At 34.4% G+C, this 27,944-nt stretch overlaps 3 protein-coding genes across 7 annotated transcripts; 2 read left to right on the forward strand and 1 right to left on the reverse strand.

Annotated features, from left to right (window-relative positions):
- Positions 1-581: 581 nt before the first annotated feature.
- Positions 582-4,041, forward strand: LOC137729668 (uncharacterized). 2 transcript variants are annotated; one of them, XM_068468671.2, is made up of 6 exons: positions 582-841; positions 977-1,121; positions 1,301-1,483; positions 1,953-2,064; positions 3,259-3,463; positions 3,549-4,041. In XM_068468671.2, the coding sequence occupies exons 2-6, from the start codon at positions 1,101-1,103 to the stop codon at positions 3,637-3,639; spliced, it is 612 nt and encodes a 203-aa protein (XP_068324772.2). In that variant the 5' UTR covers positions 582-841; positions 977-1,100; the 3' UTR covers positions 3,640-4,041. The 2 variants fall into 2 exon arrangements, with proteins under 2 accessions (XP_068324772.2, XP_068324773.2); XM_068468672.2 differs by having other exon boundaries at positions 1,959-2,064.
- Positions 4,042-5,853: 1,812 nt separating this feature from the next.
- On the reverse strand, positions 5,854-8,288 carry LOC137728711 (putative pyruvate, phosphate dikinase regulatory protein, chloroplastic). The gene is made up of 3 exons (XM_068467453.2): positions 7,663-8,288; positions 6,413-7,052; positions 5,854-6,259 (listed from the first exon to the last, which is right to left on the reverse strand). Exons 1-3 carry the CDS (start codon positions 8,137-8,139, stop codon positions 6,156-6,158), a joined length of 1,221 nt encoding a protein of 406 aa, XP_068323554.2. The 5' UTR covers positions 8,140-8,288; the 3' UTR covers positions 5,854-6,155.
- Positions 8,289-17,495: 9,207 nt separating this feature from the next.
- Positions 17,496-23,836, forward strand: LOC137727290 (gibberellin 2-beta-dioxygenase 8-like). 4 transcript variants are annotated; one of them, XM_088677341.1, is made up of 5 exons: positions 17,496-17,642; positions 18,349-18,396; positions 20,480-20,956; positions 22,184-22,505; positions 23,084-23,836. In XM_088677341.1, the coding sequence occupies exons 3-5, from the start codon at positions 20,481-20,483 to the stop codon at positions 23,312-23,314; spliced, it is 1,029 nt and encodes a 342-aa protein (XP_088533467.1). In that variant the 5' UTR covers positions 17,496-17,642; positions 18,349-18,396; position 20,480; the 3' UTR covers positions 23,315-23,836. The 4 variants fall into 4 exon arrangements, with proteins under 4 accessions (XP_088533467.1, XP_088533466.1, XP_088533468.1 ...); XM_088677340.1 differs by lacking the exon at positions 17,496-17,642 and adding an exon at positions 17,998-18,127; XM_088677342.1 differs by lacking the exons at positions 17,496-17,642; positions 18,349-18,396 and adding an exon at positions 18,462-20,365.
- Positions 23,837-27,944: the final 4,108 nt, after the last annotated feature.

A 27,944-nucleotide genomic window follows, 5' to 3' on the forward strand; every position in this document is an offset into this window, starting at 1 on the left:
CCGAGACACAAATAATCCTACAAAATGATTAAATTGAAAAATTTTGTCGCGTGAACGTCCATCTTCTTCCCCTACTGTTTCTCTCCTCCACATCCCTTTCCTCTTTCCCTCTCTCTAGATTGTTCACTCCTCTTCTCTCATGAGTTTTTTCTTTTTTCTTTTTCGCATATGAAAAAGAAAGAGGGACTTGTTTTGAAAAAATTCATATAAACAGGGTTCATGCCTTTAAGAAGAAAGGAATTCCAATTTTCAAAACCACATAATCTTAATGTTTTGATACTTTGTAACTAACTGGTTTGAATTATAATTGATAAAAGCTGGGATGAAATTAGATATGCAAAGTTAATAAGATTTTATACAATTGGATAGGGTTGGTTTAGATATTTGATAAGGAGATTAGATTTTACAGATAAAAAAGATTCGAAGAATTATTTAAGTTGGCAGTTTAATTTATCGTAAGATAAATCTGGAGGTACTATTAAAAAAATTATAACGCAAGTGATTAAGGAATAAAAACGTCACGATTATAATTAAACACCAACTTGTGGTATAAAAAACACTCCCCACATGATCACATTCTCGCATCCTCACTCCCTTTCTGAATTTCTGTCCCTTCCTTCGCAGCCAAAACTACCAACCTCTCTCTCTCTCTCTCTCCAAGTCTCCATTTTATCTTCTGCAACAGGTTTTGTTGAAGAAACAAGATAAAAGACTTAATCTTCTCTTGTGGGTTATTACGTGCGCTGGGGTTTCTAAACTTTTTTCAACGACTTGAGCAGTTGGAAGAAGAAGAAGAAAAAGTGAACAAAATAATCAGAAAGTCGCAGCCTTCGCGTACAAAGTGAGTTTCTTTCGTATAATTCACGGGCTTTGTTTCATCTGCTATTTGTTTATTCCAGTTAAATCCCTCCAGTTTGACTTATTTGGATAGTTTTCTTTCGATCTTATTTTTCAAATTTTCTTATTTCGCTATCAGGTGGTGTCTGTTGATTGTCCAGTTCGGTACGCAATTTCTGACGCTCCTGATACGGCCCCTTCTCTTCTCCTCCTCCATTTATCTGTTCCTCCGAGCTTTCATTTTTCTACAGAGCGACAGAAAAATGGCGGAAAATCCAAAGTTGGTAAGCAAAACTAAATTATACATTTTCTGGGTTTTATTTATTTTTTAATTGGGTTCTCGAAAATTGCTCCATTTTCGTATTGTAACTGTTCCGTTGGAGTTCCAAATTTTCAGAAAAGTTTTTAATTAGTAATTACAGGGACGCTGTTTCTGAATTCGGGTTTTTGGATTTTGGTTTAGGATTCTGATTCTGGGGAGGTTTATGGATTAGAAGAGAGAATGGGAACCCAGAAAATATCGGTTTCGGATCATATAAACGGGTTTCATTACACCGCTGATAAATCTGACAGCTTCGTCATCGACATGGAAAGCTTCTCCCATGGTGGCACGGATAAAGATGTCACTGCAAATTCTAGAGTCTCGGTAACGTTCTTCTTCCTCCCATTTATTTATGTTTTTCATAAGAGTGTGCATTTTCCAGTTTTTTTTTTTTTCTCCTTGGATTTCTTAAAAGTGGCAATCTTCTAGTAGTTATTCTCCCAATTAATCATGGCGTTTTTTTTTAGTAAACGTTGGTTAGGTTAACAGGTTCAGAAAAAAAATTTCAGTACCCTTTCACCTGACTTTGAATTCTCGTCCTTGTAAATTAGAGTAGTTCAGAATGTCGCTCGGTTAAAAAAGAAGAAAAATCATGACATTCTTGAGACTGCAGTCGTATTTGTTTCTCAAGCAACAACAAGCATCATTGTTTGAGACATCAAAAGTAAAATTGCAATTGCGATTGCAAGTTGTTCATATTTGTTTTTTAAACTCTGTTTTCTACCCTTCTTTGCTTTCTTTTTCCATTTTAAAATTAAAATTGTTGTCGAATTATTTATCTTTAATGATAAAGATGCAGAGAAATCTTTCCCGGAAATGGTCTCAGAGAGGTGGGGAGAAGAAGATAATCTGCAAAGGAGATTCAAACGACAAAGAACTTTCATCTACAACATCCTCACCCGTCGGTAATAATTTTTTCTTATAAAAGCGATGTTTTACTTTAAATTAATTATGTTTGAAATTTGATAAAAAGATGATTAACTTTCTGTCTGGTGAGAGTGATATAAATTGATGCTGAAATGCCTTCTGGGGTTGCAAACAGTAAGAACAAAATAAAAAAAATGAAGGTTTAACAAAACATTCTCGGTAATGTTCACTTTTAACGAAAAATCACATTTATATATTTTTCTGATACTATTCATTATACCTTTAGAATGACTTTTCATTAAAAATGAAGTTTTTTTTTTTTAACTGTTCGTTAATTTTTCTAATAAAAAATTAGACATACTTTAGTGTGCGCCATATTTGTGGTAATATATAATTGTTATCACCAACCTTTACCAGCCTCACATTGATTTGGCTGACTCCCACACACTACCCCTTGTCATTCCCATATTATAATTGTTTCTTTATCGTAATTAGAAAACTGTAAGAAGCACTCCACAACGTACTGTTTATTTGAAATGTCTCTTTACGGCTCACAGTCTGATGCAAGTTTATGTGAGTCTCATTTTAAACGCCTGCGATACTGGAAAGTGGGCAATCAAACTCGAGACGATTGGGTTACAAACCTCTTGCATTATCATTAATCATTTGTTAGTGTCCCACCTTAGATAAACTTATGGGTATTTGAAACTTGTAAGTTGGCGATTAGTTAGTGATAAGCATGAACCCACATCCATAATTCAAACCAGAACCAACTCTAATCAATTTTAAGTGGGGCCCTTGGGGTCGGTTGTGACAGTGAAATGCAACCAGATTTTGGCTAGGTCAACCAGATGGTACAGTTGATGAATTCTTCACTGTTTGATTGCATTTTTATGGTTTGTTTAGAAGTGCTTTAAAATTATTAAAAATGTTTTTGATGAAAATATTTTTAGAACGAATCCTTAATAAAAATGCAATTGAATCTTAGAAACGCACTTGAAGTGCTTCCTGTAGGAACACATATCCGTTTGCTTCTTACCAGAAACACTTTAATTGCTTTTGGTAAAAGGATTTACTCAATACCTTCCCCCCTTTGTTTTGATTCCCTGTTTGGAGGCATAGGCAGTTATATGCGCCAGCTTTTTGGGAAATCTGACGTTGAAATTCTAGTTAAGCAACATGTTCTGTGCACATTTTGGTATGAAATTATTGAGTTGCAGCTACTATTGTAGGGTCTAGCACGCCTGAAAAGTCCCCACTAGCTGTTGGGACCATAGATCAGTCGAGCAACCCACACGTTCATCATCAGATCACCGTCACCGCGGCCAACATTGGCACCACCACTGAAGGGAGGTGCGTTGTCCGGAGAAATAGTTTCCGGCGCTCTTCCTCGTGGGGCATTGATCCCAAGAGGGTTCTCCTCTTCTTTGCCACCATGTAAGTCTACTGATCTCTTTAAACCCTAAACCCTAAACTCCATTAATTCGACTCGGTGATCACAAGTGTTCTTTTTCGATGGCAGGTCAAGCGTTGGAACAATCTTACTCATATACTTCACGCTTTCGATTGCCAAGTACAATGCAGACGAGAACAGTCTGGATTGGCAGCAATGATACAAGTTGTACACTTTCTAGTTGAATTTAAGACACGAAACGATCCATGACGGAAAGGTAGCTAGCTAGTCCAAAAAAGCGGCTTCTTTCGACGAGAGATATGGTTTTTTGGATCGAGAAATGCTAACAACATTCCATCAGCATGTCTTGGTGCAGAAATCCAAAACTCCTTTTTGAGGCACTTTACAAAGTCTTAGAAGTGAAGACAAAGACATACTGCATTGTGACAAGGAGAAGGAATCTTAACTTTCTTTCTTTTTTCTTTTTTTTTTTTTTATTTTTTTATGTAGATGGGTGAAATCAAAACACATGATGTGTTCTTTGTTTGTAAAGCATTTCTTTTCTCTACACAGATTAATGGGAGGATCAGAAAGTCACTTCTTTTTTCGGTTCGCCTTCTCATCCTTTTTGCCTTGTATTTTACTCGGGAAAATAATTTCCACACGTCCCTGTTTGCTTTTCTCTTTCGGCAACCCAACTTCGGCCGGCCATATTTGTTGTGTGTGGCTTCCAAGTGAGTGGACAAATGGACGGAAACAACGACGAGATTGCAAAGCAAACAATAATATTAATAATGGCAATTTGGTCTTCACGCATGCGCAGTTGGAGCTTTTACTTTTAAGGAATATATATTTTTGGAGTCCTAGGAGTGCAATGGTGGAATTACATTCAAAACCACACAACATGACATCCCCTGTTCAAACATAAGCAAAAAACAAAGATAAACTCCAAAAGGAGAGTGGTTGGTTTTATAACATTTACAAGTCACGTCATGAGAACGATGGGAAGGAAGAATATCTCCCAAGTAGTCGTATTTGTACCATTGTGGCTAGTGACGCATTTAAGATTAGAAAAGAATATCTCCCAAGTAGTCATAATTGTACCATTGTAGCTAGTGACGCATTTACGATTCGAATATTGGAGGGTCTTAGTATTAAAGGTCTAAGTCTTCTAATAGAAATAGAGTGCGTAAGAAAATTTTAGTGTATTCACTAAGGCATTTTATCGAACACTTGGTTGACTTCTTGTTGCCAACCGAATCATATTGCACACATGTCAACAAATATGTGTACATATGCCAAAGCAACCTCATGAGTCATGAGTGCTATCAAGAGAATTTGTCGAGTGCTCGACACAAGTGCTGTCAAGATATGCCTAACTTGCATTAAATCAAACCCTTGTGGGCACACAAGAAACCGTACCAAACATTCGAAGGATTCTCGGAAGACCTTCACATGAATATTTCTAGGACTCTGAGTGGTCTTGGGACCACCTTGGTCCCAATGTACATCCACCACTGATTGTGGCGGTATCTCAAGCTAATCACACACTAATATTTTGGGTAGGGAATACCGCCACCATGCATTCTCAGATGTATATAAGTCATGCCAAGAGAATGATAAGAAGGATATCCCCCAAATCCAGAGTCACAATTGGACTCTAAAAATAGTTTGCGATATGTTTTGCTTTCGGGGACTAAAGATTGAATATTTAAGCAGATGTGGGTTAGGTCAGTTTGTACAATCCACAAAATCTTCCCTTGCAAAGTTGGCAATCAATTCCTACATCACACACGAACCTAAAATACAATCTCACATAAAAAGTCTTAATTCTTTCACCCACCCTATACTACCCTTATGCAGAAAGGAAATTTTTCACCGTTCTCTTTAAAGAGTCTGGTTGTTTTAGGTATCACTAGGTCATCTACGATTGGTAGCAGTTAAAGCTTTTAGTGCTCCCTAATTCCAGTGAATCATAAATTACAGAGGTCAATTTAGAATTTAAGATGAAGAACCTAACATATGGTGACAATTTACAAAGAAATATAAAGAAGAAACCAAATCAACAAGGCATTCCATTGGAAAGAAGTAAATATCTATACTAATAATGGCACACTCAAAATCGCTCAAAATATTGCGTTCTATGTAATCAGGGTTGTCCAAAACACGCAACACGAAACCCAACCCCGCCAAGAGTAAACAAAAAGTGTGGCATCTGGGTTGAGCCTCCTGAAGTTACTTGCAATGTATTGGTAAATGTACATGTAAAGTTATAAGGGTGATGAAAACCATGAGGATAATTCTGTCTCTATTTCCTGCTATTTCATCAGGATGTAATGCGAATGGTGATGGGCTTGTACATTTCGAAATGACAACTAGCATTTGTAATTTTGTATCATACGTGTGTGCAAGCTTGATTCAAACCAAAGAAATCTTTTCAGCAGAGAAACTGCATGGCTATACTCGACATTCATGTATTGGTAACACTATATATATGTTTATGATGTACCACTGGTATATAATATAAAAGAGGCATGCCATTCAGCATATTCTTACCTCATGTTTTCGTACAACAAATATATTCACGTATAGGTAGCACTATATATGTTTGTTTATGTATGTATCACGGGTATATAATATAAAAGAGGCATGCCATTCAACATAATTTTACCTCATATTTTGGCACAACAAATTGCAGACAGCTTGAGTTACTTCCTTGGTTCAAAATTTCCGTTTCTAGTAGCGTTTAGATATTCTTGGCATAGAGCACTTGTGCTTCCGGTCGTGATAAAGTCTCAATACAACAGCTGCAGTTTCTTCTATTGCTTTTCCTGTTACTTCTGCAATCAACAAAATACGAGCACGATTAACTTAGGCAACGATTACCATACCAATCTTCACATTACCAAATTGATGCATAAGAGGAAAACCAAAGAAGAACACACTAAAAGAAAACCGATATGTGTAAAGATGTGAAAGTGCAGTATTCTCACCAATTACTGGCCAGACAGGATTCTGTGCAAGAATCCTTCGAGCAAACTCCAGCTCCTGTCTGACATGAACCATCTCGGAATAGTTACTCTTCATTCCTTCACTGAACCCCAGAGTCTTAGCTCTTGCCGTTCTAATTGTTTGCAACACTAGAGGATTGATAGTCAGACCAAAAACCTTTTCCGGGTCAACCTCAAAAAGGCTCTTTGGCAGCTGAACCCCGATCACAATAGGCACATTTGCAACCTTGTAACCTTTTTGCGCAAGATATATTGATAATGGGGTCTTCCCAGTTCGTGAGACCCCGGCAAGAACAATGTCAGCCTTGTGCAAGTTCTGGGGCAATGCCCCATCATCTTGTTTGATTGAAAACTCAATGGCTTCAATCCTACGAAAGTACTCATCGGTGAGAGGAAAGCTCCGGCCTGGTGCCCCACGAGGGAGGCCGGAGGGCAAAACGCCCAAATGGGTAGCAATGGCCTCAGTGATTGGACCTAACATATCTGTCATTGGTATGCCCCAGTGCATGCATGCTTGCCGGGCAGAGTCTGCCATTGACGGGTCAGCTAAAGTGTACACAAGCATAGCACCTTCTTTTGCTGCTTGCTTTACAATCTCCATCAACCTCTCTACATCATCAATCTGAAAGATTTCACAATACCCCATTTTGCATTCTAAATTAGAATCAACACAGGGCAGTATCAAGGATTACAAAATTAGAAAATTCATATTAAGTACTGATTTGGTCTACTTTCATTTCACTTAAGCCACAAACATCATAATAGAAGAGATTATAAATTTATTAGAAAAATTAGATTAAGTACTAATTTGAGCTATTTTTTCACTTGAGCTACAAAGATTATAAATTTATGAGAAAATTTGGATCAAGTACTAATTGAAAGCTTGCCACCTCAAGTCCTAGTCAGCAGTTTTCATAGTCAAAACTGTTTACCTTCATTAGTGGTGATCTACTATATAAATACTACTGTGCAGAAAATCATTATTGTTCAGTTTCTCCTTACTAATTAATTTGTGGGTGTTTTTTTTTTTTTTTTTTTTTTTCATTTAAGCTACAAACATTATATTAATTTTGATCAATTCAGTTTCAGAATATCATCGATTATCTAATCGCTATGCCGTCCATATCTGATCACTCCACAATTGATATTTAATTTTGATCAATTCAGCAATTGGGTTTTGATGTTTGATCATTTTAGCCAATTTCCCAATATTATAAAGCAACGAACTTTACCCCAGAAAACAAATGTGTATTGACGGCGCAGCCCCGATCGACCAAGCAATGCTCGAACTGCCCCAACGCGGCGTTGACAGAGTGCTCCACCGTCCATCCAGTTCCGTCAGAAACCATGTATATCGACTTCCCCGCCGTAGTCTCCGCGTCATCGTCACTGCCGTCACTTCCCGATGAACTACTATCATGAGGATCTAGCGATACGCCGTCGCTGGGATGCAGCGGAGGGTTCGGCTCCAGAAATTGGGTCCTCTGTCCCGCGCGGTCCAATTTCCGACCCGAGCGTATGGCCCGTGCCCGGGACCATCGTGTCAGCTGAGGGCTGCCCTTGATTTTCCGCGCATGTGGGTCGGAATCGGGTTCGGGTACGGAGGAGGAGGCGGCGATCAGAGGTTTGAGGATTGGTTGGGGATTTGCACGACTGGTACCGCGCGCGGGAGCGAGGTTCGGGAAGTTGAAGGTGGAAGAAGCATTCATTATTTTATTTTATTATTATTTAGTTCTGTTTTTCCATTTTTTGGATCTTTATTTTTGCCTGAGATTTTTTCTTGTTGTCGGGTTTGGGTTTGGGTTTGGGCGTAGTGGGCCTCAGCAGCCTATTAAGCAGGCCTCTTCTTTTCAAACACTAATATACCCATGTATGAGTCAAATGCCTCTAAAGTTTAAACAGTCGAATATTTCCCTCAAGTTGAAAGTTGTCCTTAAATTGCTAACAAAATCAAACATAGTGACCAAATTGATGGAAAAAAATAAACAAATGAGAGTGACCAACAATGAAACTAAGTGTCACTCTCGTTTTTTAATATGACTGTCACATTGTCACATAGTGTTATCGTATAACTTTGTTACAAACCATGTGTATAACTTTGTTAATATTATACTTAGATTTATAACAAATAAAGATTAATACCACGTAACAATGTAACTCGCACATAAAAAAGTTATCGTATAACACCAAAAATGCATTTAGTCAACATGGATAGCATTCGAGAACTCCCACATTCAATGAACCTCCTGGTAGTTGTTAAATATAAACAAAAGAGGACCCAGAAAGAAGATGGATTATCACATCCTAACAAGTCGTTTACTTTCAACTTAACTTCTTAATTAGAAATTTGGAATCTTTTTTTATTTTGTTTTTCTTTTATTATCTTAAGAACTTCAAGTATTCTTGTGGATACATTAATCCGACAGAGAGAGGACAACACAATTGCATGTACAAAAGTTAAAATGTATGAAATTACGGTTTGTCTATGATGTGTTGAAATATTTCACATCGATCGTATCTTAGAGGAAAAAAAGTTTAAATATTATAACTCCACTCTACCTAATACCTAAGTCTTTTATGATAAAATTTCACACCTGACGAATTGTGCAGGTGATAATTAATAAGTTGAGGGTAATATCGATATTGTTGGAAGTAAACATTCAATCCGTCTCTTTGATAATTTAACAGAATGTCACGAATAATTTAAGTCTTTTTAAAGAGTGGGATGATGAGAAACGAAGGGGTAACTAAGACGGTTAAGTTTCAGCACTCTCCACATGATATAAAGGCCCTAGGATCTCATATAGAACCGAAGGGATCGCGTGACAATACTTTTTTACACGATATATTTATATTAGGAGAATTGAGAAATAAATTGTTATTTTATTTTTATAGGAAATAAATTGTTATTAAACTTGTTATTAACTAATGAGATTCAAACTTAATATCTTATTTATATATAAAGAAATATTTAAATATTAAACTTGCTACTAACAAGATTTAAACTTAAACATTTATAAATGCATAAAAAATAGAGAAGTATTATTCGCACTTCAAAAATCTTATTTTACACTTTTCATAAGTGTATTTTTCTTTTCAAATATAAAAATTTGGAACGTAGATGAGATTTTTAAAATGTCAATAACAATTTTCAAAAAATATTATTAGATTATAATACTGTGTGTGACGTGACAACATGTTAACATCGAGTGTAAAATTGAAAAGACCGGCGCACATTAGGCCTCGTAATAAAAACATGAAGATTGTACGTATCAAATCTTAATAAAAGAGCTTCCACCAATTGAAATGACATGACATGACATGCACAATCCATTTTATATCTTCCTCTCTTTTTTATGGTCGTACAGTTTATTGATTTTTATATTTAATCATAAGTGAAAATATCATTAGGTGGTTAAGAGTACGAAACTATGACATCAATCATGTCATCTAATCATATACAAGGATTTGCCCTCTTGAGAGAAATGATAGGGACGCTCTGATAAAGTGAGATTTTTTATGAATTTTTTTCATTTTATATTTTAGACGTATTTTTTTAATAATGATGTTCAAAAAATTATGTCAAAAAAATGAGATGGTGGAAAATCTTACTTTTGAGAAAGTTTCCTTAGCATTTCTCTTGCCCATAAATGATTACTTCATATGACTTTTTGTAAGTCTACCAAGCAATCATTGATATATGTTAGAGAAAAGAGATATTCTATGATCTCTTCCTCCTAATCGACCAAATTAGGGAATCTGTATAGTTGAAATTTGATCTAATGATTGAAGTTATTATAATTTTTAAAGTGGACTCCTGTTTATTGCCATTAGATCAAATTTTAATGACATGAGTTTCCTAATTTGATAGATTAGGAGGAAGGGATCCGAAGTCCTATGTTAGACTACTGATTTTGGATTTGAGAAAATATACTTCACACACAAGAAGTAAATGATGTCAAAGTAAATTTATATCTACTTTAAGAATAAAAATTAATAAATTTTACCAAATAAACACTAAGAAAATAAATGTGTGTTATTTATTTTATGCATTAAAACTTGTTAGGTAATAATATTTTATTTATGAAGAAAGTTTAAAGTTGGGTTTCACTATAAAACAAATTAATAATATGAATAGTAATTCAATTTATTTATAAGCTCATATAAAATTTCTTATCTTATTAAAGCGAGATTCATTCTCAACAAGTTACGTGCTCATAGAAGTAGAGGTGCATCCAAGGTGGGAATTAGGTACGTTGGGCAGGTTGCGATGCCAACCAACCCTAGTCGCACCTCAAAATTTTGTTTTATTTATTCAAGCATAACTCAATCCTGCATTGTTCTCAATTTTCACTCGTAAATTTGCACAATTCAATAGTTAAATTGAAATTTTTAAATTTAGGACCTTCTGTAAACAGAGTTGATTGAGACAAACATTGTCCTCAGCTCTAGAATGTAACTCAAAATTATTCGAATTTATTTTGAGTTTATATTCGGGGTTGAGTTTTTGTGCTTCATATTACTCGCTAAACCGAACTCAAGAATTGGATTTTGTTTTGGCGATCTAGATTTTGTAGATATGGGTTGAATCAGATTTATAAATTTCTTTAAACATGAGCATTACAAAATTAAAAGAGATCGCAAAAGATGACATCGAAATATCCAACAATGTTGATAAAAGAAATCATTTTATCATCAGCTTACCGACCTTCAGCCCTTGTTATTTTAATCATCAAACCTTCCACTCATTAGATACATATGTCTCATGACGAAGATATTCATTAGGAGTGTGCTATCTACACACCATTCGTTACTTCTTACACATTCTTTGTTAATTTTTGTATGTTCATCTTTTTCAATTCATCCGATCCGACAGCTGAAAACTAAAAATATGTGGTAGAAATAAAAAAAGGTGTGTGGATATCACATCCATATTCAATAATATGTGTTTTTGAAACACTCCTCCTGCTACAGTTTCATTCTTCATACATCTATGTCGGCCTCTTTTAGACTGAAAATCAAAAGACTTGCATTCGACAACTCAACCTTCGACCATTAACTACAACCAAAGGTGTTTGTTGTGGAGGTCCATCACATGCTTCCTGTATTAATTTTGCGGTTGGCAATTTCAACTTTCAATATTTAATTCTTGGACCATGGTTCACAGAAGATACTTGTTTATAGAGGTATGAAGTGTTTGTCTACATGTCTATGCATGCATTTTAATTTACTTCAGATATAGAGTAAATTGAGTTAGACAATAGAGCTCAAGTATATAGGGTCCCATGTTTTTGTGAATGGTATCTACGAATTGTTAAGAATGAATCTCACGTTGATGAGAAGATGGGTCTTGCATGTGATTATAAGTAGATGAGATATTCCTCATATTGCCAATTGGTTTTATGGTGAAACCTCAACCTTCTTCATAGTGAAGTCGAACGGCCACCACACATGCTCCACGCCACTTGAATTGTGTTGTTCACATGTTAAGCTTGAAAATTCATCACACATGAGGGGTCGTGTTTAAAATGAGTCTCACATTGATTAGAGAAGGAACCTTACATGATCTTATAAGTAATTGTGCTACTCTCTATACTGCCAATTAATATTTATGATTGATACTCAACATTATTCACGAATGATATATAATCAAGGAAGTCTATTCAAATTTTATTTTCAGTTAATTTAATTTTGGTATTTTACAGTTTAACTAATTAACTTGCTTAGAGATTGCATGCATGCGTATATCTGCAAATAAATGTACACTCCCAGGGAAAAGCAAACAAATCTGATATATATCGAAAGCAGAGCAAGATTTTTCTGCCTCAAATGTTTGGTTTTCCCTCACAAGTAACACAGGAACGTGCCCTAGCTCTTAGCCATAATATATATTTGTGGAAATATGACAGGAATTTAAATGTCACCATCGATACATAATCTATAATCTCTATAGATACCAAATGGAAGGACGTTAGAGACTTGCTTTTATTATTAATGATTGAGCTAAGTAATCTGATCATGTCCTTTTCGATCCATATCAAATAAAGCACAGCACATGCATGACCAAATAGAAAATGCCAACGGAAGTATGTAAAACGGGCTTGTGACTCGAGGTTCCTCCACGTATTTGCCGACATGCATTGCAGATGTTACAGTTAAATTCGGTTAGGTCCGTCGAATTCTAATCATGTGCCTTGTTGATCCCCATTTTATTACAGGATTTTATCTCCCTGTGTATTGTGTGTGTTGAAAAAGAGAGAGAGAGAGAGAGAGAGAGAGAGAGAGAGAGATTTCTTTCAACTGGTGCATATTCAACCGAGCCTCTCATCATTATTCAACTTTGCTTTTTAAGTTTATTATTGGTTGTCATGCGTCCAAATCTACCAGTCATTGTCCCTGGCATTTCTTTTTCTGTCACACCAGCTAACACTATAAATGGAAAATATCTTTCACAATACTCCAAAATTTACCATGTGCTTGTACTATAACATGTTGTATAAATATACCTAATACATTGAAGTCATGAAAAATCCAAGTCGAATTTGTAATAGTGAAACTTTGACGACCATTTCATAGACAGGTTGAATCAATGTCATATCTGTTCTTTTTAAATAATTTGATTACATAAAGTTAACTGCAATCGCGTAAGTCATGCCGAGTGTTGATTGAATAACGATATAAAATTTTCATTTAAAATGGTTAAAGTATCGCCTCAAGCTTTGTGGTAAGTTTCATTTTCTATTAGACTAGGAATAGAACCAGCTCATACTTATATATAAGTGAAGAGACCATGGCTACCACTTCACCATTATTCTAAGCTTTTCCATCTCTCTCTTTGTATATATGAGGGTAGACATTCAAACCTGATTTCTTTCTTTTTTTGAGAGTTTTGCATACCAATTGGTGGAAATCAATGAATTCGATGCGCTGAAGTCAGAATTTGGGAAGGTTTTGTAATTCTAGTTGCTTTGAATTATAGATAGAGGCCAAAAATGCGAGACAACTTATAGATGACTTGGTGTGATAAAAAGCAATTGGAAGCTCCAGGGTCCTTTATTTTCTAAAAGACGTAAGCAGCTTTCGTTGATTTGATATTTGGCCTCGAACACTACTTGGCTGCTGAAAATTCAATAGCCGGTCCTGCTTACATCCAATCACGGGTAGACACGTATCTAAATTTTGATTAAAAACTTAGACACGTGTTCACCCGTAATTGGGTGTAAGCAAAACCAGTTGCTGAATTCTTCAGTAGCCAAGTTCTTTCCTTTGGCCTCCTGTATGAAAATTATTTTAGTGATATATTCTACATGCATGCATTGACTATTTTAATAATCTCCTGCCATTTCTCTGTTTGGGTTGAATTAACTTATTTCAGTTGTAAATTAATGGGTTAAGTTAATTGTTAATTTATTTGTTTGTCTTATGATGTTTAATTAAAAATATATGTCCTTTTTAATTATTTTGTGGAATCATTAATCCAAGAACACATGAATATATAAATTAAATATGCAATGGCGCCATTTGTTAAAAACATATTAGCATCTGTTTTTGTAGTAATTCTAATCTATTATTGTTCTATAAAAGAATGAATTTAAACTATTTTTTTGTTTTCTAACGAAATTAGGTTAGTACTCTTTGTTCTTGAAAAACAGTTAAATTCCTTTTTTTATATATAAATCATATATTTACACTAAGAGTTGGGGAAATAAATTGGTTCTGAACTTGTAATTTATCAGATTCGAATTAAGATCGTTCACTTATAAGTAAAAAGAATATTAATACACCGTAATACAATACTAAGTGACTTGACTTTATTGTGTTCTAAATTTTCTTTTGAATCCGACGATATGATTATAATTTACACCTATATACACATGTGTGTCCAAAATTTAATCTTTTCATAACTACTAATAGTCCTTCAAGGCTGCCTTGTTGATCCCCATTTTATCAGAGTATCTCCGTGTGTGTTGAGAGAGAGAGAGAGAGAGAGAGAGAGAGAGAGAGAGAGAGAGATTTATTTCAACTGGTGCATATTCAACTAGAAACTTTTAGTTGTGACAGAAACACGGATAGTACACAATATGTTTTTATGCAAGTGGTGAAAAATTTTAAGTTTTAAGTTATTAACCTTTAACACACACAACCCACTATTTATATAGAGATACGTGATATACCACCTCGTATGACGATCACACTAAAAAATATCTTATATTCAACCGAATCTCTCGTCATTATTCAACTTTGCTTTTTAAGTTCATTATTGGTTGTCATGCGTCCAAGTCTCACCAGTCATTGTCCCTTTCATATACATTTTTCTTCACTATAAATGGCATTTCTTTTTCTGTCACACCAGGTAACACTATAAATGGAAAATATCTTTTACAATACTCCAAAATCTACCATGTGCTTATGCTATAACATAGTGTACAAATATACCTAATACAATAATGTCATGAATAATCCAAATCAAATTTGTAATAGTGATACTCTGACGACCATTTCATAGACAGGTTGAATCAACATCATATCTGTTCTTTTTAAATAATTTGATTACATAAAATTAACTGCAAACACGTAAATCATGCTGAGTTGTTGATTGAATGACGGTATAAAGTTTTCATTTGAAATGGTTAAAGTATCACCTCAAGCTTTGTGGTAAGTTTCATTTTCTATTTGACTAGGAATAGAACCACCTCATACTTTATATATAAGTGAAGAGACCATGGCTACCACTTCACCATTATTCTAAGCTTTTCCATCTCGCTCTTTTTGTATATACGAGGGTAGACATTCAAACTTCACTTCTTTCTTTTTGAGAGTTTTGCATACCAATTGGAGGAAACCAATCAATTCGATGCGCTAAAGTCAGAATTGGGAAAGGTTTTGTAATTTCTAGTTGCGTTGAAATTTTGAATTATAGATTGGAGAAATTTTTAGTTGTGTCGGGAACACAAGTGGTACACCACCAGGGCTGGTCCTGAGAATTTGACGGCCCTAGACGAGCCTTCGAAGTGGGGCCCTAAAGTTCTCTAATCTCCGGTTCTTTGTATATTGATTTGTATAAAAAAGAATTCGCTAAATACATAAAAAGTTATATTTTCACATCAAATATTATTAAAAATTAATATCAAAAGAAGATAAATATACAAACATTATTTAAACATTGCATGATTCACGTTTTTAGACACAAATGTACTAAATGTTTGCAGTCAAAAGTTTAAGATTGAGAGTGAAGAACAATAAAACTTGATGATAAAGAGAGTAAATAACAATAAAACTTGATTGACGAGTATAATAAATTCAATGCTAATTGTTTCTCTTGTGTTTTTTTTTTTCTAAAATCAACATCACACTAATGAATTGAATATTAAAATAATCCATTGAATCAAAAGTTATTGAAAAGAAAAATATAAAATTCAAAGTTTTGATTACCTTAAAGTACAATATTTAAGACCATATGATAGTTGGTTTAAACATTCGATATAAATGAAGAGAATGAGAAGTTGAAAGAAAAAAGATTGCAAAGAGACTTGAGTTTTAAAACTTTATATGCAGTTGGACAGATGGATTGGCAGTAAATTTGAAAAACAAGAAAAATCTAGTGATTGAAAGGCAGCTTCGTGTTTCGAACTCAACACACCAAAGAAAAATGAAGCCAACATTTCCATTGCACTAACAAATGAATTATGATATTTCTTACTTTTTTTTTTTTTTTTGTATTTATATGTTAATTACAGGATATAAATTTTTTTTGGGGGGCCCTTCTAAAGTGGAGGCCCTAGGCGGGCGCCTACTTGGGCTATCCTTAGGGTCGGGCCTGTACACCACGTGTTTTAATAGGAGAGATGAGAAATTTTATTTTCTAAGTTATTAACTTTTTAGCACACATATCTCATCATTGTATAGTAACACATGATGTACCACCCCCTGTACCGATCACACTGAAAAATCTGTATATAGATAAAGGCCAAAAACGCGAGACAACTTATAGATGATTTGGTGTGATAAAAAGCAATTCGAAGCTCAAGGGTCCTTGATTTTCTAAAAGACGTAAGCAGCCTTCGATGATTTGATATTTGGCCTCCTGTATGAAAATTATTTTAGTGACATATTCTATATGCATGCAGTGACTATTTTAATAATCTCCTGCCATTTCTCCGTTTGGGTTGAATTAACTTATTTCAGTTGTAAATTAATGGGTTTAGTTCATTGTTAATTTATTTGTTTGTCTTACGATGTTTAATTAAAAATATATATCCTTTTTAATTATATTGTGGAATCATTAATCCAAGAACACATGAATATATAAATTAAATATGCAATGGCGCCATTTGTTAAACCATATATTTACACTAAGAGTTGGGAAAATAAATTGGTTCCAAACTCGTAATTTACGAGATTCGGAGTAAGATCGTTCACTTACAAATAAAAAAAATATTAATACACCATAATACTAAGTGACTTGACTTTATTGTGTTCTAAATTGCCCTTTAAATCCGACGGCGACATGATTATAATTTCCACCTATATGCGCATGTATGTCCAAAATTTAATCTTTTCATAACTGCTAATTAATAGTCCTTAAAGACTGAAACCGGTGTCCTGTAAATAAAACTGAAAACATTATACCTTGACGTGAATCACAAAATCCAGATTCTAATTTATTAAAAAAATGATATAGTTAACTACTGTTGAAAAAAATATTTTTTTTTTCGTTGAGAGTTGAAATCAATAACATTCTGCTTATTAAATGGGTGTTCTAACCAGCTATACAACTTTGTTGACATTGTTAACTAGTGTGGATTTGTACAATGGGTATTTTTTGGTCGAATGGTAAAGAGATCATCTCAACAATTAGTACTATCAGTTGGTGTGACATGCAAGCATGGTACGTTAAGATTTGAAAATTTAAGGAGGAAAAAGTGCCGACGCTGGTCTTAGCTAGAATATTTATCTGATGCGTGTATGAGCCGCGTGTTCTTCTCTTAAGCATAGACTCTCAATCCTCGTAGCTATATATATATATATATATTCAAAGGACACAAACTTAAGACGTTGGTATTGATTGATGCGATTTTCACCTTATAAACATATATCCCTAGCTTGCCAGCCATCCCCAACTAATTTTTTCAATATATATGTGTGTGTGTAAGCTCTCGTTCTCATTCTTTATATAAAAGCCAGCCAACGTCCTCAATTCGATCCAGGACATGTAAGCAGCATTTTGATTTCGATTTATATATGTTGTTTAATTTGTTTATGTTTATCTTACTGCTTTCAAGTTAATCTGAATAAGTTTTTTAATTAAGGTAGGATGATGTTTCAAAGTAGTCATAGCTAGTCGATGTCAACGTCTCCGCGGATTGCCATGCAAGTAATTTCGTTTTAGCAGTAATCTTTGAATTTTGTCAAATTAATCCTTATCATATCAGGAGCTGGTAATATTGACAGTTGAGCCTATCAACTACAAGTGTTTGTTTTATACAGTATTTCCTAATAAGGCTTAAAAAAAATTAAGATTGCCTATAAATATTTGTCAATTTTCTTCAACAATTAAGGACACACTCTAAACTTTTTTCTAATAATTAAGGAGATTTTTCTATGTAAATAAGTTTGCATATTATGTACCAAACTGTTGAGCTTTTTTAGGTGGTTTTGTCATTGGTTGTAAGAGATAAGTTTGCTACAAGTTTTGAGGTTCGGCTCTAATGCTGCGTAGAGTGTTTTAGTTGTTAAACTTGATTTTTGCAACTATGTAGTTATGTTAGATCATCTATTTTAGAAAAATGCAAGTTATAGAAGTTAAAATTTTGTCATAAGCCTGCATGTGTCAAACTCCCTAAGTGTTATGGGAAGTTTTTTTTATTTAAGACTCTATGTAGTTTCATAATTTGATTTTTATTTATTTATTTCTGCAGGCTGCACATACAGGTTGGTCTGATCTGTTAATGAAGATTCAAGAACAGGTTATATATATGTATATATATCTACTAGATAGAGATATTACATTGAAGCTTATATCTAATTACTCTCATCCTTATTGAGGATGATAATCTTGAAGATATATATTTATATATATATATAGTCTTGAAATAGAGTAGATCTGGTTTCCATTTCTTATTCTCTTCTTTTATCAGCCTTTTATACATAGGATCTTTAACCTATATTTCTCCTCATCAACATTATTTTATATTCTTATCTAATTGCTAACAATTTTCATATATACGAAGTGTTTTTTTCAATGTTTCTTTCACCTTGTATTATTGTATGTACTGCTTATCATACCATGGCCTCTCTGTTGGAGATAAAAAGCATATTTTGTGCAGATCAGATATGTCTCACATAATGGCTTGAATATTTACTCTTCGTAGGACCCAAGGAAATGTGGTAGCTAGGTATAGTGAATTTAAATATTTAACAATTTTATTTCAAAGTGCAAACTTAATTTACTTTCAAAGTTTGAATTGGAATGAATTAACCACTATTTTTAAGGTAGAAGATGAATTGCTCATTAAAAAACGTAGTCATTTCAATCCTCTCTAAAATGATAGGATTATAAAGGAAGAAGTTTTCTTTATGTCTAATCCCCTCAAAATGAAAGATTCCACTATGCCTTCAATATACCTTGATTTACAGGGTTATATATCTAACCCAATACTCAGCCAAAACGACACCATAATTTATAAATGGTAATGCTTTGTTGCAATATGTTATCAAAAAGCATTTATTAGACCGTTAATTTGGGTCACACATGCATTGAAATGAGAAACATTTAGTTAGTGGTCTAAATTAACGTTAATGGTGTGATAAAAGGAAGTTTACACAACTCTTTCAAAAGATTTTTACAATTCTTTGCATATCTGAATTATAAATATGGATCTGATAACAGTATGCATATGTTGGTCTCATATCATGTTGAAAATTCAATAAGGATCAACATATATATTCCATTTCGTATGAAATATTATTAAACATGAGATACAATATTAAATGATAATTGCTATTATGCTATCAAGTTGCAGTTTAAGGGAAAACCTGAAATCAACAGGAAGTCGTTAGTTCGTGATATGATTCTTTTGTGTTATATATTTTTAATTGCAAAATAATGGATGCTTGGACAGTCGGTGGTCATCAGATTAATACGACCAGAGTCTTGTTTTCTTCTGCTAGGGAGCAGTTTATTTGCTTCTTTTTTTTTTTTTTTTTTTTTGCTTTTAGTTGCAAAAAGTTTATTTATTTGGTTTTTGCTCAAATTTATTTGTTTATTTATAGTGCTCATATAATCTGAACGAATTATTCTCTTTCTTTGTTTGGGAAATTTTTGAAAAGGTTGAAAATCCTAGGTCAGAGGAAAATCCACTCGACAGCTCTAAGTGTGGCCACTCTTTATTTAGTTAATTAAGCTGCTCAAATCAATTTATTAGATCAACCTGCAGAACGTGTTCTTCTTCTTTAGATAAGACATATTCAATTTTTAATAGTGTTAGAGACACCAACTTTTAAGATGTCTATTGTTTAGTTAGTATTTCATTTGTTTTCTGTTCGGACCTATTTTTGAAACTTATTTATTGATAATATATAAGAAATTCAGCGTCATCAAAATTAATGTCAACTATCATTAATAAAAAAAACTAAAACTTGGCAAGACGGATTTAACGAGCATTAAGAGTAATCCAATAGGAATCAAAGAAAAACTTGGGAATGAAGATTTTTGTTCATTTAAATTAAGGAAAAGTATAAAATTTAAAAAAAAAAAAGATAACTTCCATGTCTAGTGCCTGGCAAAAGGACATGGACACAACTACTACTGTAGACTCCAAAAGTTGGAAAAGGAAACGGCCATAACGTTTTCATCGACGACGAAGGGAACCATAAGAAACAATAGCAACGCGGTGTTGTCTCAACCTCTTTTCTCATCGTCTTCAAAACCCACTTGTAATTATTTGTTATCAAATCGATCGAGTTCTTTTTAATCTCTTCTCCCTTCTCTCATAACATTCCCTTTCCTCTCCCTCTCCCTCTCACTCTACATGTCTTTGAATTTCTAAGCATGGACTCGGACCCACCATTTCGCAAGGCCTACAAGACCCTTTTCGACAACACCGTCAACAAAGCCAACAACATCAACAACAACAAGGAGGAGGTGCTACAACAGCTTGTTACAGTGGAGGAATGTGAACTGCCGTTGATTGATCTTAGGCGGCTGGAGCTCGGAGAAAAGGAGAGGGAGAAGTGCATGACGGAAATAGCTAGGGCATCGCAAGAGTGGGGTTTCTTTCAGGTAGTGAATCATGGGATTTCAGGAGGGCTTCTTCAGAAGATGAAGAGTGAGCAAGAGAAGGTGTTCAAGCAATCTTTTGATAAGAAGAGGCAAGAGGACAAGCACTTGAACTTTTCACCGGGAACTTATCGTTGGGGAACTCCTTCTGCCACATGCCTACGGCAGTTAGCATGGTCTGAAGCTTTTCACATTCCACTCAACGACATTTCTGCTACATCAGCTTCTGGTCTCAACCATACACTCAGGTAAAAATTTACAAACTTTCAGGTTCATGAATTGTACATCTTTGGAGTCTCAACAGTACCGTACCAATCCACTAATACCATAGGAATCATCGATAAAATAAACAAGTGATATTCTTACAGAAATTATGCACTATACCCTATTTATTAATTTTTTTTTATCAACCAAGGTGGAGAATTAACTGATAAATTATTGAATGTGTGACATTTTTTAATATAAAAAAGAGAAGTATCACCGATTCATCGGACCAAATAGTAGTGTCATACACTAGTCTAGAGGTCTCGGATTTGAACCTGGCCAAATGCATACAATATTCTAATAAATTTTTGCACAAAAAATTTATATACACCGAAGGAAGTTAAAGTTCCAATCACAAAAGTAATTGGCAACAAAGTGACCCACAGGTTATAACCCCTTGCAAGTTTTCTTATCTTTATAATTTACATTGACCAAAAATACTTTCAGATGTACAGTATATGTTCTTCATGTCCTCACCTCACATATATATGGTCTTGTTGGTTTCTTGAGTCTGATTTTTGCATACTCATGAATCCCATAGAAATTGGAAAAGTTGGTGAAACCGACTGCTCAGTAGCTATGAGTCAGCTTCTGCATCACATGCAGTCATTTAGGAACCACAAACTAAGTTTCAGAGAACTTGCATGTGATGCAGTACTTCTTCCAAATTTCTAGCAGCTTCTTGCATACATACATACATACATACATATATACAGTGTGCAGTGTATCTTTTTTGTTCTAGATCGATCTAGCAATTGTACCCAGAAATGTAGAGTACGTAGTACTTATCTTCATCGATGCCAGAATTGCTTCCCTGTCATGGACAAATTACAGATATATATTTGCTGTCATAGTTATCTTACCTTTACTTCTTCTTGTTGTAGAGTTAATTATTAATGCAATTAAACTAATTATATTATTTTACTCCTACACTTTTTACTCTCAAATTAACCTGAGAAGTGAAACCCCTGTACGTAGTGCATGCATGGCCCCTCTCTCGTATAATACCTTGATCAGTTCTTGCAACTTATTAAAAAATAAATAAATTCTTGCTTCATGTTGCTATAATAGTAAATAATTAACAGTTCATCTTTAGAAGTGATCATTAATCATTTTCAGTACCAATTGTGCAAGATTGAATTAATAATTTGGCACTAATGATTTAATTGGGAACTAAGTCAATTTCTCCAATTATATTTGCATGTATCCAGCTCAACAATGGAACAATTTGCTACAACAGTTTCAAGTTTGGCACTGAAATTGGCTGAAATTTTGGCTGAGAAATTAGGTCACAAGTCAACATTTTTCCTAGAAAATTGTTTGCCCAGCACTTGTTATCTTCGAATGAACCGATATCCACCTTGCCCCATCCCTTCTGAGGTGTTTGGATTGATGCCACACACTGATAGTGATTTCCTTACAATATTGCACCAAGACCAGGTTGGAGGATTGCAGTTGATCAAAGACGATAGATGGATCGCAGTTAAACCTAATCCAGAAGCTCTAATCATTAACATTGGAGATCTATTTCAGGTAATTTTAAATTTTTGATTCACATCATTATGATATTTCAAACATGTATACTGGATCATATCTGCATACATATAGACAGGGCACGTTTAGGAACACTATGTAGGAAGTGCTTTTTATTCATAAGTGATTCTTGTTAGAAGCGATTTTGTAAAAGGTGTTTTTTCAATCTATAAGGCTTTACAGCTTACTTGGAAGTGCTTTTTAAGTAACTAAAAGTGCTTCCATATTACCAAAAGTGTTTTTGACAATATTTGGGAGAAAAAACTCAAAGTGCTTATGGGTTTAAAAATAGCACTTCATAGTGGTTTATTGGAATAAGCACTGCTTTTTTTTTTTTTTTTTTTCATGAGGCACTTCAAGTGTTTTTCAAAATCGCACTTGTATATTTTAATTACAAATTTTGATATACTTACTTTATATAAAACGCTTTTACTAGGAAGCGATTATAAGCACAAATGCTTTTAATTATCTAAAAACGAAGTTTAGATGACAACACAAGATCCTTTTTTATGTAAATAATGCAAGTTACTTGTTTCATTATCTCATTAGTTTTATTGTTTTCTTCTTTGTCTACCTAGGCATGGAGCAACAATGTGTACAAGAGTGTTCAACATCGAGTTGTCACGAATTTGCAAGTGGAACGATTCTCAACTGCATATTTCTTATGTCCTTCATATGACACCGTGATACAGAGTTGCAGGGAGCCTTCTGTCTATAGAAAATTCAGCTTTGGGGAGTATAGGCGGCAAGTCCAAGAGGATGTTCAAAAATTGGGTTCAAAAATAGGTCTTCCGAGATTTGTCGTATAATTAGTAATTAATTAAACCACTACAGAAGAATTCTACTAGTGAATTATTAGGCTATTTCTAGATATATATATGCGGGGGATAATTGATATATTTAAAAATGTTATGCATAATTAAGCTAAGCTTTGAAAAAATATGGAGTACTTGGAGTTAAAGAAAGACTTGGCGCAAAATCTAGTGGAGTAGCGTTCTAATATTCATACAGCCGACCCTACTTAGTGAAATATGACTTGGTTGTTGTTGTTGTTATTGTTGTATAATTAAGCCTTCATATATATATATATATATATATATATATATATGTTTTGTTTTGTTTTGTTTTTGTAAGCATAGTTTTGTATTAGAAATGGAAATTAAGTTGGTATAGCAGTTCGGTATAGTTAAGGGTTTTCCTTTGTTTGCTGCAAACAATTAAGGGTTTATGTTAGCCAAAATTATTAGACGATTTGTTTGGATCGATCATTGTAAGTTGGGATAATGAGTATGTGAGGATCGATCAATGTTGATTATTGTTTTACTTCTTTATTCTGTTAATTATTACTTTCAAACTATATTTTGAAACTGGGAAAAAAAATGATCCTACTTAAAAAACCTTAGCTATCCCAAAAACTCACTTTTCATATTTAGGCAGGTTTACTCCCTGGTCTTGGGTATAAGGCACGAAGCTGGTAAAAACACGGGCGATTCCCTAGTTGAAAGTTTTAGGAGGACGCGTGTCATTTGGTTGTGGTAAGGAGCGGATTGAAATGTCTTTAGTCTTTACGGGTCTCACTAGGGATTAGTCCTACCTTCTGGGTGTGGGATACCTTAAGATTTGGCAAAAACAAAATAGGCAACTGGGGGGAGGGGGGTGTTTTCGGCCAGATCTTTGCCGCATAGCAGGTGATTCTGGTTGTTATCCTTCTCGTCTTGAGGAGATCTTCCTCGTTTTGGTTTCTATTTGTCTCAAATCCCAACTATCTTGTTAGATCAATGTTTCTCCCACTTTGAACTGTGTACTAAATCTAACTTTTTGGGTAAGATAGTGGGTGGCCTCGATATGGCATCAGGGGCGCTATAGGATGAATTTTGCACATCTATGAGAATCATAAGCGTTGCAACTCGTGAGCTTTAGTTTCCAAAACCTCAGTTTGAATTCGTTGTATATTTTGTAGTGTCTCTAGTTGTGAGAGTTTTTCGTTTGCTTTTAGTATAGATATATATACACACACACACACAGAGATTGCTTAAGAGGAGGGATCTCCATTTTTTCAAAAAATGGGGACACGCTCCCCACCATTAATTGGTTTTAATGAAATTTTGTGGTTTAGATTAAAACACAGACCACACAATCTCAACCACACAATTTCATTAAAGTTAAATCCAATGGTGAGGAGCGTGTCCCCATTTTTTTAGAAAAATGGAGATCCCTCCCCTTAAGCAATATGTATGTGTGTGTGTGTGTGTGTGTGGCACTATAATGTTGTGTGATCTTTATTGGTGACTCGTATCAAATGACTTTTTACATAAGAACAGAGTGTGAAGCGCGAAAAAATATAATAACAATAATTTATTCATTGAGCTCTAGGAATAGCGACATGAACTAAATATCTTGTCCAAGCCAAAGAACTCACTTCAAATAGTCTTGCCAATTGATGATTTAGTCGAGATTCAGCATTTCTAAATCATCAAACGCTCAGTTTTCATTTCGATTGTAGGTGTAACCAACCCGCTATTAAGGATATGGTAGAAAGAAATAATAGAAAAAGAGCTCCAATATAAAGATCCTCTTTAGTACGTTAATTGACTGTATACCATCACTGATAACACCAAAATTCACCGAGGCATTTCTCTAATGCTTGGTAGACTTGTTGTCATTGGCCAAACCATGTTGCGCACATGTCAACGAATATTGACATATGTTGAAGCAATTTGATAAGTGATATCGAGAGAATCTGTAGAGTGATGTTGACGCAACTGTCGAGTTATGCCTAGTAGACTTTACATCAGACACTTGGTAGACACGAAATGAACCCCTACTAAACATTTGGAGGGTCCTTAGAAGGCCTTCATATGTGTATTCTCGAAACTATGGGTGGTTTTGTCACCTTCATTCCAATGTACATTTGCCTCTGAAATTGTGGTATTTGGTGTCAGAATCAACGGTCTTTTTATCCATCGTTTTTGTTCGTAATTCTTTTCATATCTTTCAACTTTGCATTATTATTTGCACAAATGTGATGTTGAGATTGATCGCTAGCAAAAATTTTACACTTATTTGATGATATGTTTGTTCATCGTTCGAAGTTTTCTGCAATCTAGGTAAATACTGCATGTTTGTATGTTGTAATACTTATATATAGTAATTCTTTTAGGACGTAAATACCCTCAATTCAATATACGGTATTTCACTATGTATTGTTAAATTTAGAACGAAATAATTAGTTACAAAGTTTGAATTTTAGTTATTAGTCATAAAATATTTGTAGGCCTTCCAGAGTCAATCATAGTTTTTGGATAAAACTCGATCCCACAAATGTATAAATGAAAACCGTTTGCAAATCGAATTAATTTGAAGATTTTACAGAACGTTAAACTCAAGGATAATTCTTAGTTTTCTCCATTTCTGGTAGAATTGCGTTGGCTGCTAGTGGTAGTGGGACCCAAGGGGATATTTTCATTTTCCCTTCCCGCTCTTATTCCAGGCTTGCGGGAACTCTCCCGATCTCTTTCTCGTCGTCCTCGGGAGAACACATCGACGCCACCACAATATTCCCCGCAAGATCCACTACAAAAAAAATTCATCACGATATTCACACACCAAAAAAAAAAAAAAAAATCATCACGGACTCATCATGATGCCTGAGCACGACTAAATTTGCTGGTCAACGAGTCAACGAGATTTGAGGAGGAGAAGCTCGAACTCAGTGGAGGGTAGCAACTCCGGCGAAATTCCGAGCCCAAAGCCAAGGTTCAAGCTCAAACCGAGGGTTTAAGTACTAATTTGGTATTGAGATGTTTTTATAAAAAATGGATATAAAAAAATGATGAGTTTAAAAATATGTCTGGTAAACACTTAAAAATCGCTTATTTTCACAGTTTTGAGTGAAAAAAAAAGCTGAAAACGTGAAGCAGCAAAAATGAGCTTATTCTCCGAGCACAACAGAAATAATTTTTTTTTAAAGTACAACAATACCAAACCAGCCTTAAGTGTGGCCGAACTAGATGACAAATTACGGCAGGTGCATAATGTCAAGTTTGATATTTTGGCTCCTGACAATATATCACATGCGGCTTTGTGGAACATTTACTTGGGCCTGACCCAACTCCAAAACCGGAGCCCGGGTCCCATTGACATAACGCGGCGCATGTCTTTATGGCAGATAGGCCTCGGCCCATACCCGATGCCAACTATTTGCGCGTGAATGTCGCTGCATGCATAAGTTTGAATCCCTAAGGATGAGTTTTTTGAGATTAAAAAGATTAATTAAATTAATTATTGAGTTTTATTTATTAGACATCGAGCCCGAGAGACCCAAGGCCCAAGGCACCCAAGGCCCAAGGCCTATCTTCTACATATATATAAAGTGAGAGCTCCAGTTTGATGAAACATTCAACAATGTCAAAAATGTTCTCATTTAATAAGAGAGATAACTCAAAACTAACCATTTATAATAGGGATTAGCTTCTCCACACTCACATGCGAGAGGCATTTTCTTTAATCACGAGCGCTACGCGCCCCTTAAGATGTGTTGTGTTAGTTGTTTTTTTCCTCGTACCGCTTCATACAAATAAAATAGAACGTACACTTCTAAATAAAAAAGAAATACAACATAAAGTTGTGTGTAAAATGCGTAAATAAACAAAAAAAACTCTTTGCATGCGAAAGCAAGTTTGAAGATGTTAACGAAGAATAAAGGAATAAATACAGCAAGGAACCAAATAATTGTGTTTGATAAAAAAAAACTAAACAATTAATTCATGACATTAAGCTGAGCAATAATTTATATGTATCATCTTGTCCTTAAAATACCACAAAATACAGCACACTTAAATCACATCTCTTTGAACACTTTATCTTATTAAAAGCTGCTAATTAAATACGAGTTGATAGGGTTTGTGGCTTCATAATATAATTTCTACTATTTTTCTTGACATATTTGTTAAACTTTCCCATTAATTCCACCTGCAAGCTCTTCCGTAAATTCAATGCTCCCACAACTTTAGTACTTTTTTCCATGGCTGCAAACGGTTCATTGAAATGAGAATATGAGTTGAAGTGTAAATTGCATAAAGTAAGTAGTAATTAAAATGTACATATTTAGAGGAAAAGTAAGAAATGAAATAGTCGTATCGAATTAGATTCAAACCCAAAGCTCAATCAAGATAATATCAAATGTAAAATTCCTTATTATGATTTCGTTGCCATGTTGAGCTGTATAAATTTGTTATTGTTACCAAAATCTAAATGGTTCGTTTGGATGTACTTTTAAAATAGTTGTAAGTGCTTTTAGAGAAAATGTTGTTGGATTCCAAGTGTTTTTTGCAAGAAGCATCAGTTATGTGTTTTTTCCAGGAAGCACTTTGAGTGCTTTTCCAAGATTTACTTGCATTTTTACTAAGGATTGATTCCAAAAACATTTTCACTAAACAC

This window comes from Pyrus communis, chromosome 10 (genome assembly GCF_041283825.1).
Source record: "Pyrus communis isolate YQ-2024b chromosome 10, ASM4128382v1, whole genome shotgun sequence".
Taxonomy (NCBI): Eukaryota; Viridiplantae; Streptophyta; class Magnoliopsida; order Rosales; family Rosaceae; genus Pyrus; species Pyrus communis.

Bases quoted from the DNA above. Each gene is read 5' to 3' on its own strand.
- LOC137729668 (XM_068468671.2), top strand. From the start codon at position 1,101: ATGGCGGAAAATCCAAAGTTG. The intron at 2,065-3,258 runs GTAATAATTTTT...CTACTATTGTAG, and splicing joins TACAACATCCTCACCCGTCG to GGTCTAGCACGCCTGAAAAG. The intron at 3,464-3,548 runs GTAAGTCTACTG...TTTCGATGGCAG, and splicing joins CTCCTCTTCTTTGCCACCAT to GTCAAGCGTTGGAACAATCT.
- LOC137728711 (XM_068467453.2), bottom strand. From the start codon at position 8,139: ATGAATGCTTCTTCCACCTTCAACTTCCCGAACCTCGCTCCCGCGCGC. The intron at 7,053-7,662 runs GTAAAGTTCGTT...GAAATCTTTCAG, and splicing joins ATACACATTTGTTTTCTGGG to ATTGATGATGTAGAGAGGTT. The intron at 6,260-6,412 runs GTGAGAATACTG...TGTTGATTGCAG, and splicing joins TCCTGTCTGGCCAGTAATTG to AAGTAACAGGAAAAGCAATA.
- LOC137727290 (XM_088677341.1), top strand. From the start codon at position 20,481: ATGGACTCGGACCCACCATTTCGCAAGGCCTACAAGACCCTTTTCGAC. The intron at 20,957-22,183 runs GTAAAAATTTAC...GCATGTATCCAG, and splicing joins GGTCTCAACCATACACTCAG to CTCAACAATGGAACAATTTG. The intron at 22,506-23,083 runs GTAATTTTAAAT...TTGTCTACCTAG, and splicing joins ACATTGGAGATCTATTTCAG to GCATGGAGCAACAATGTGTA.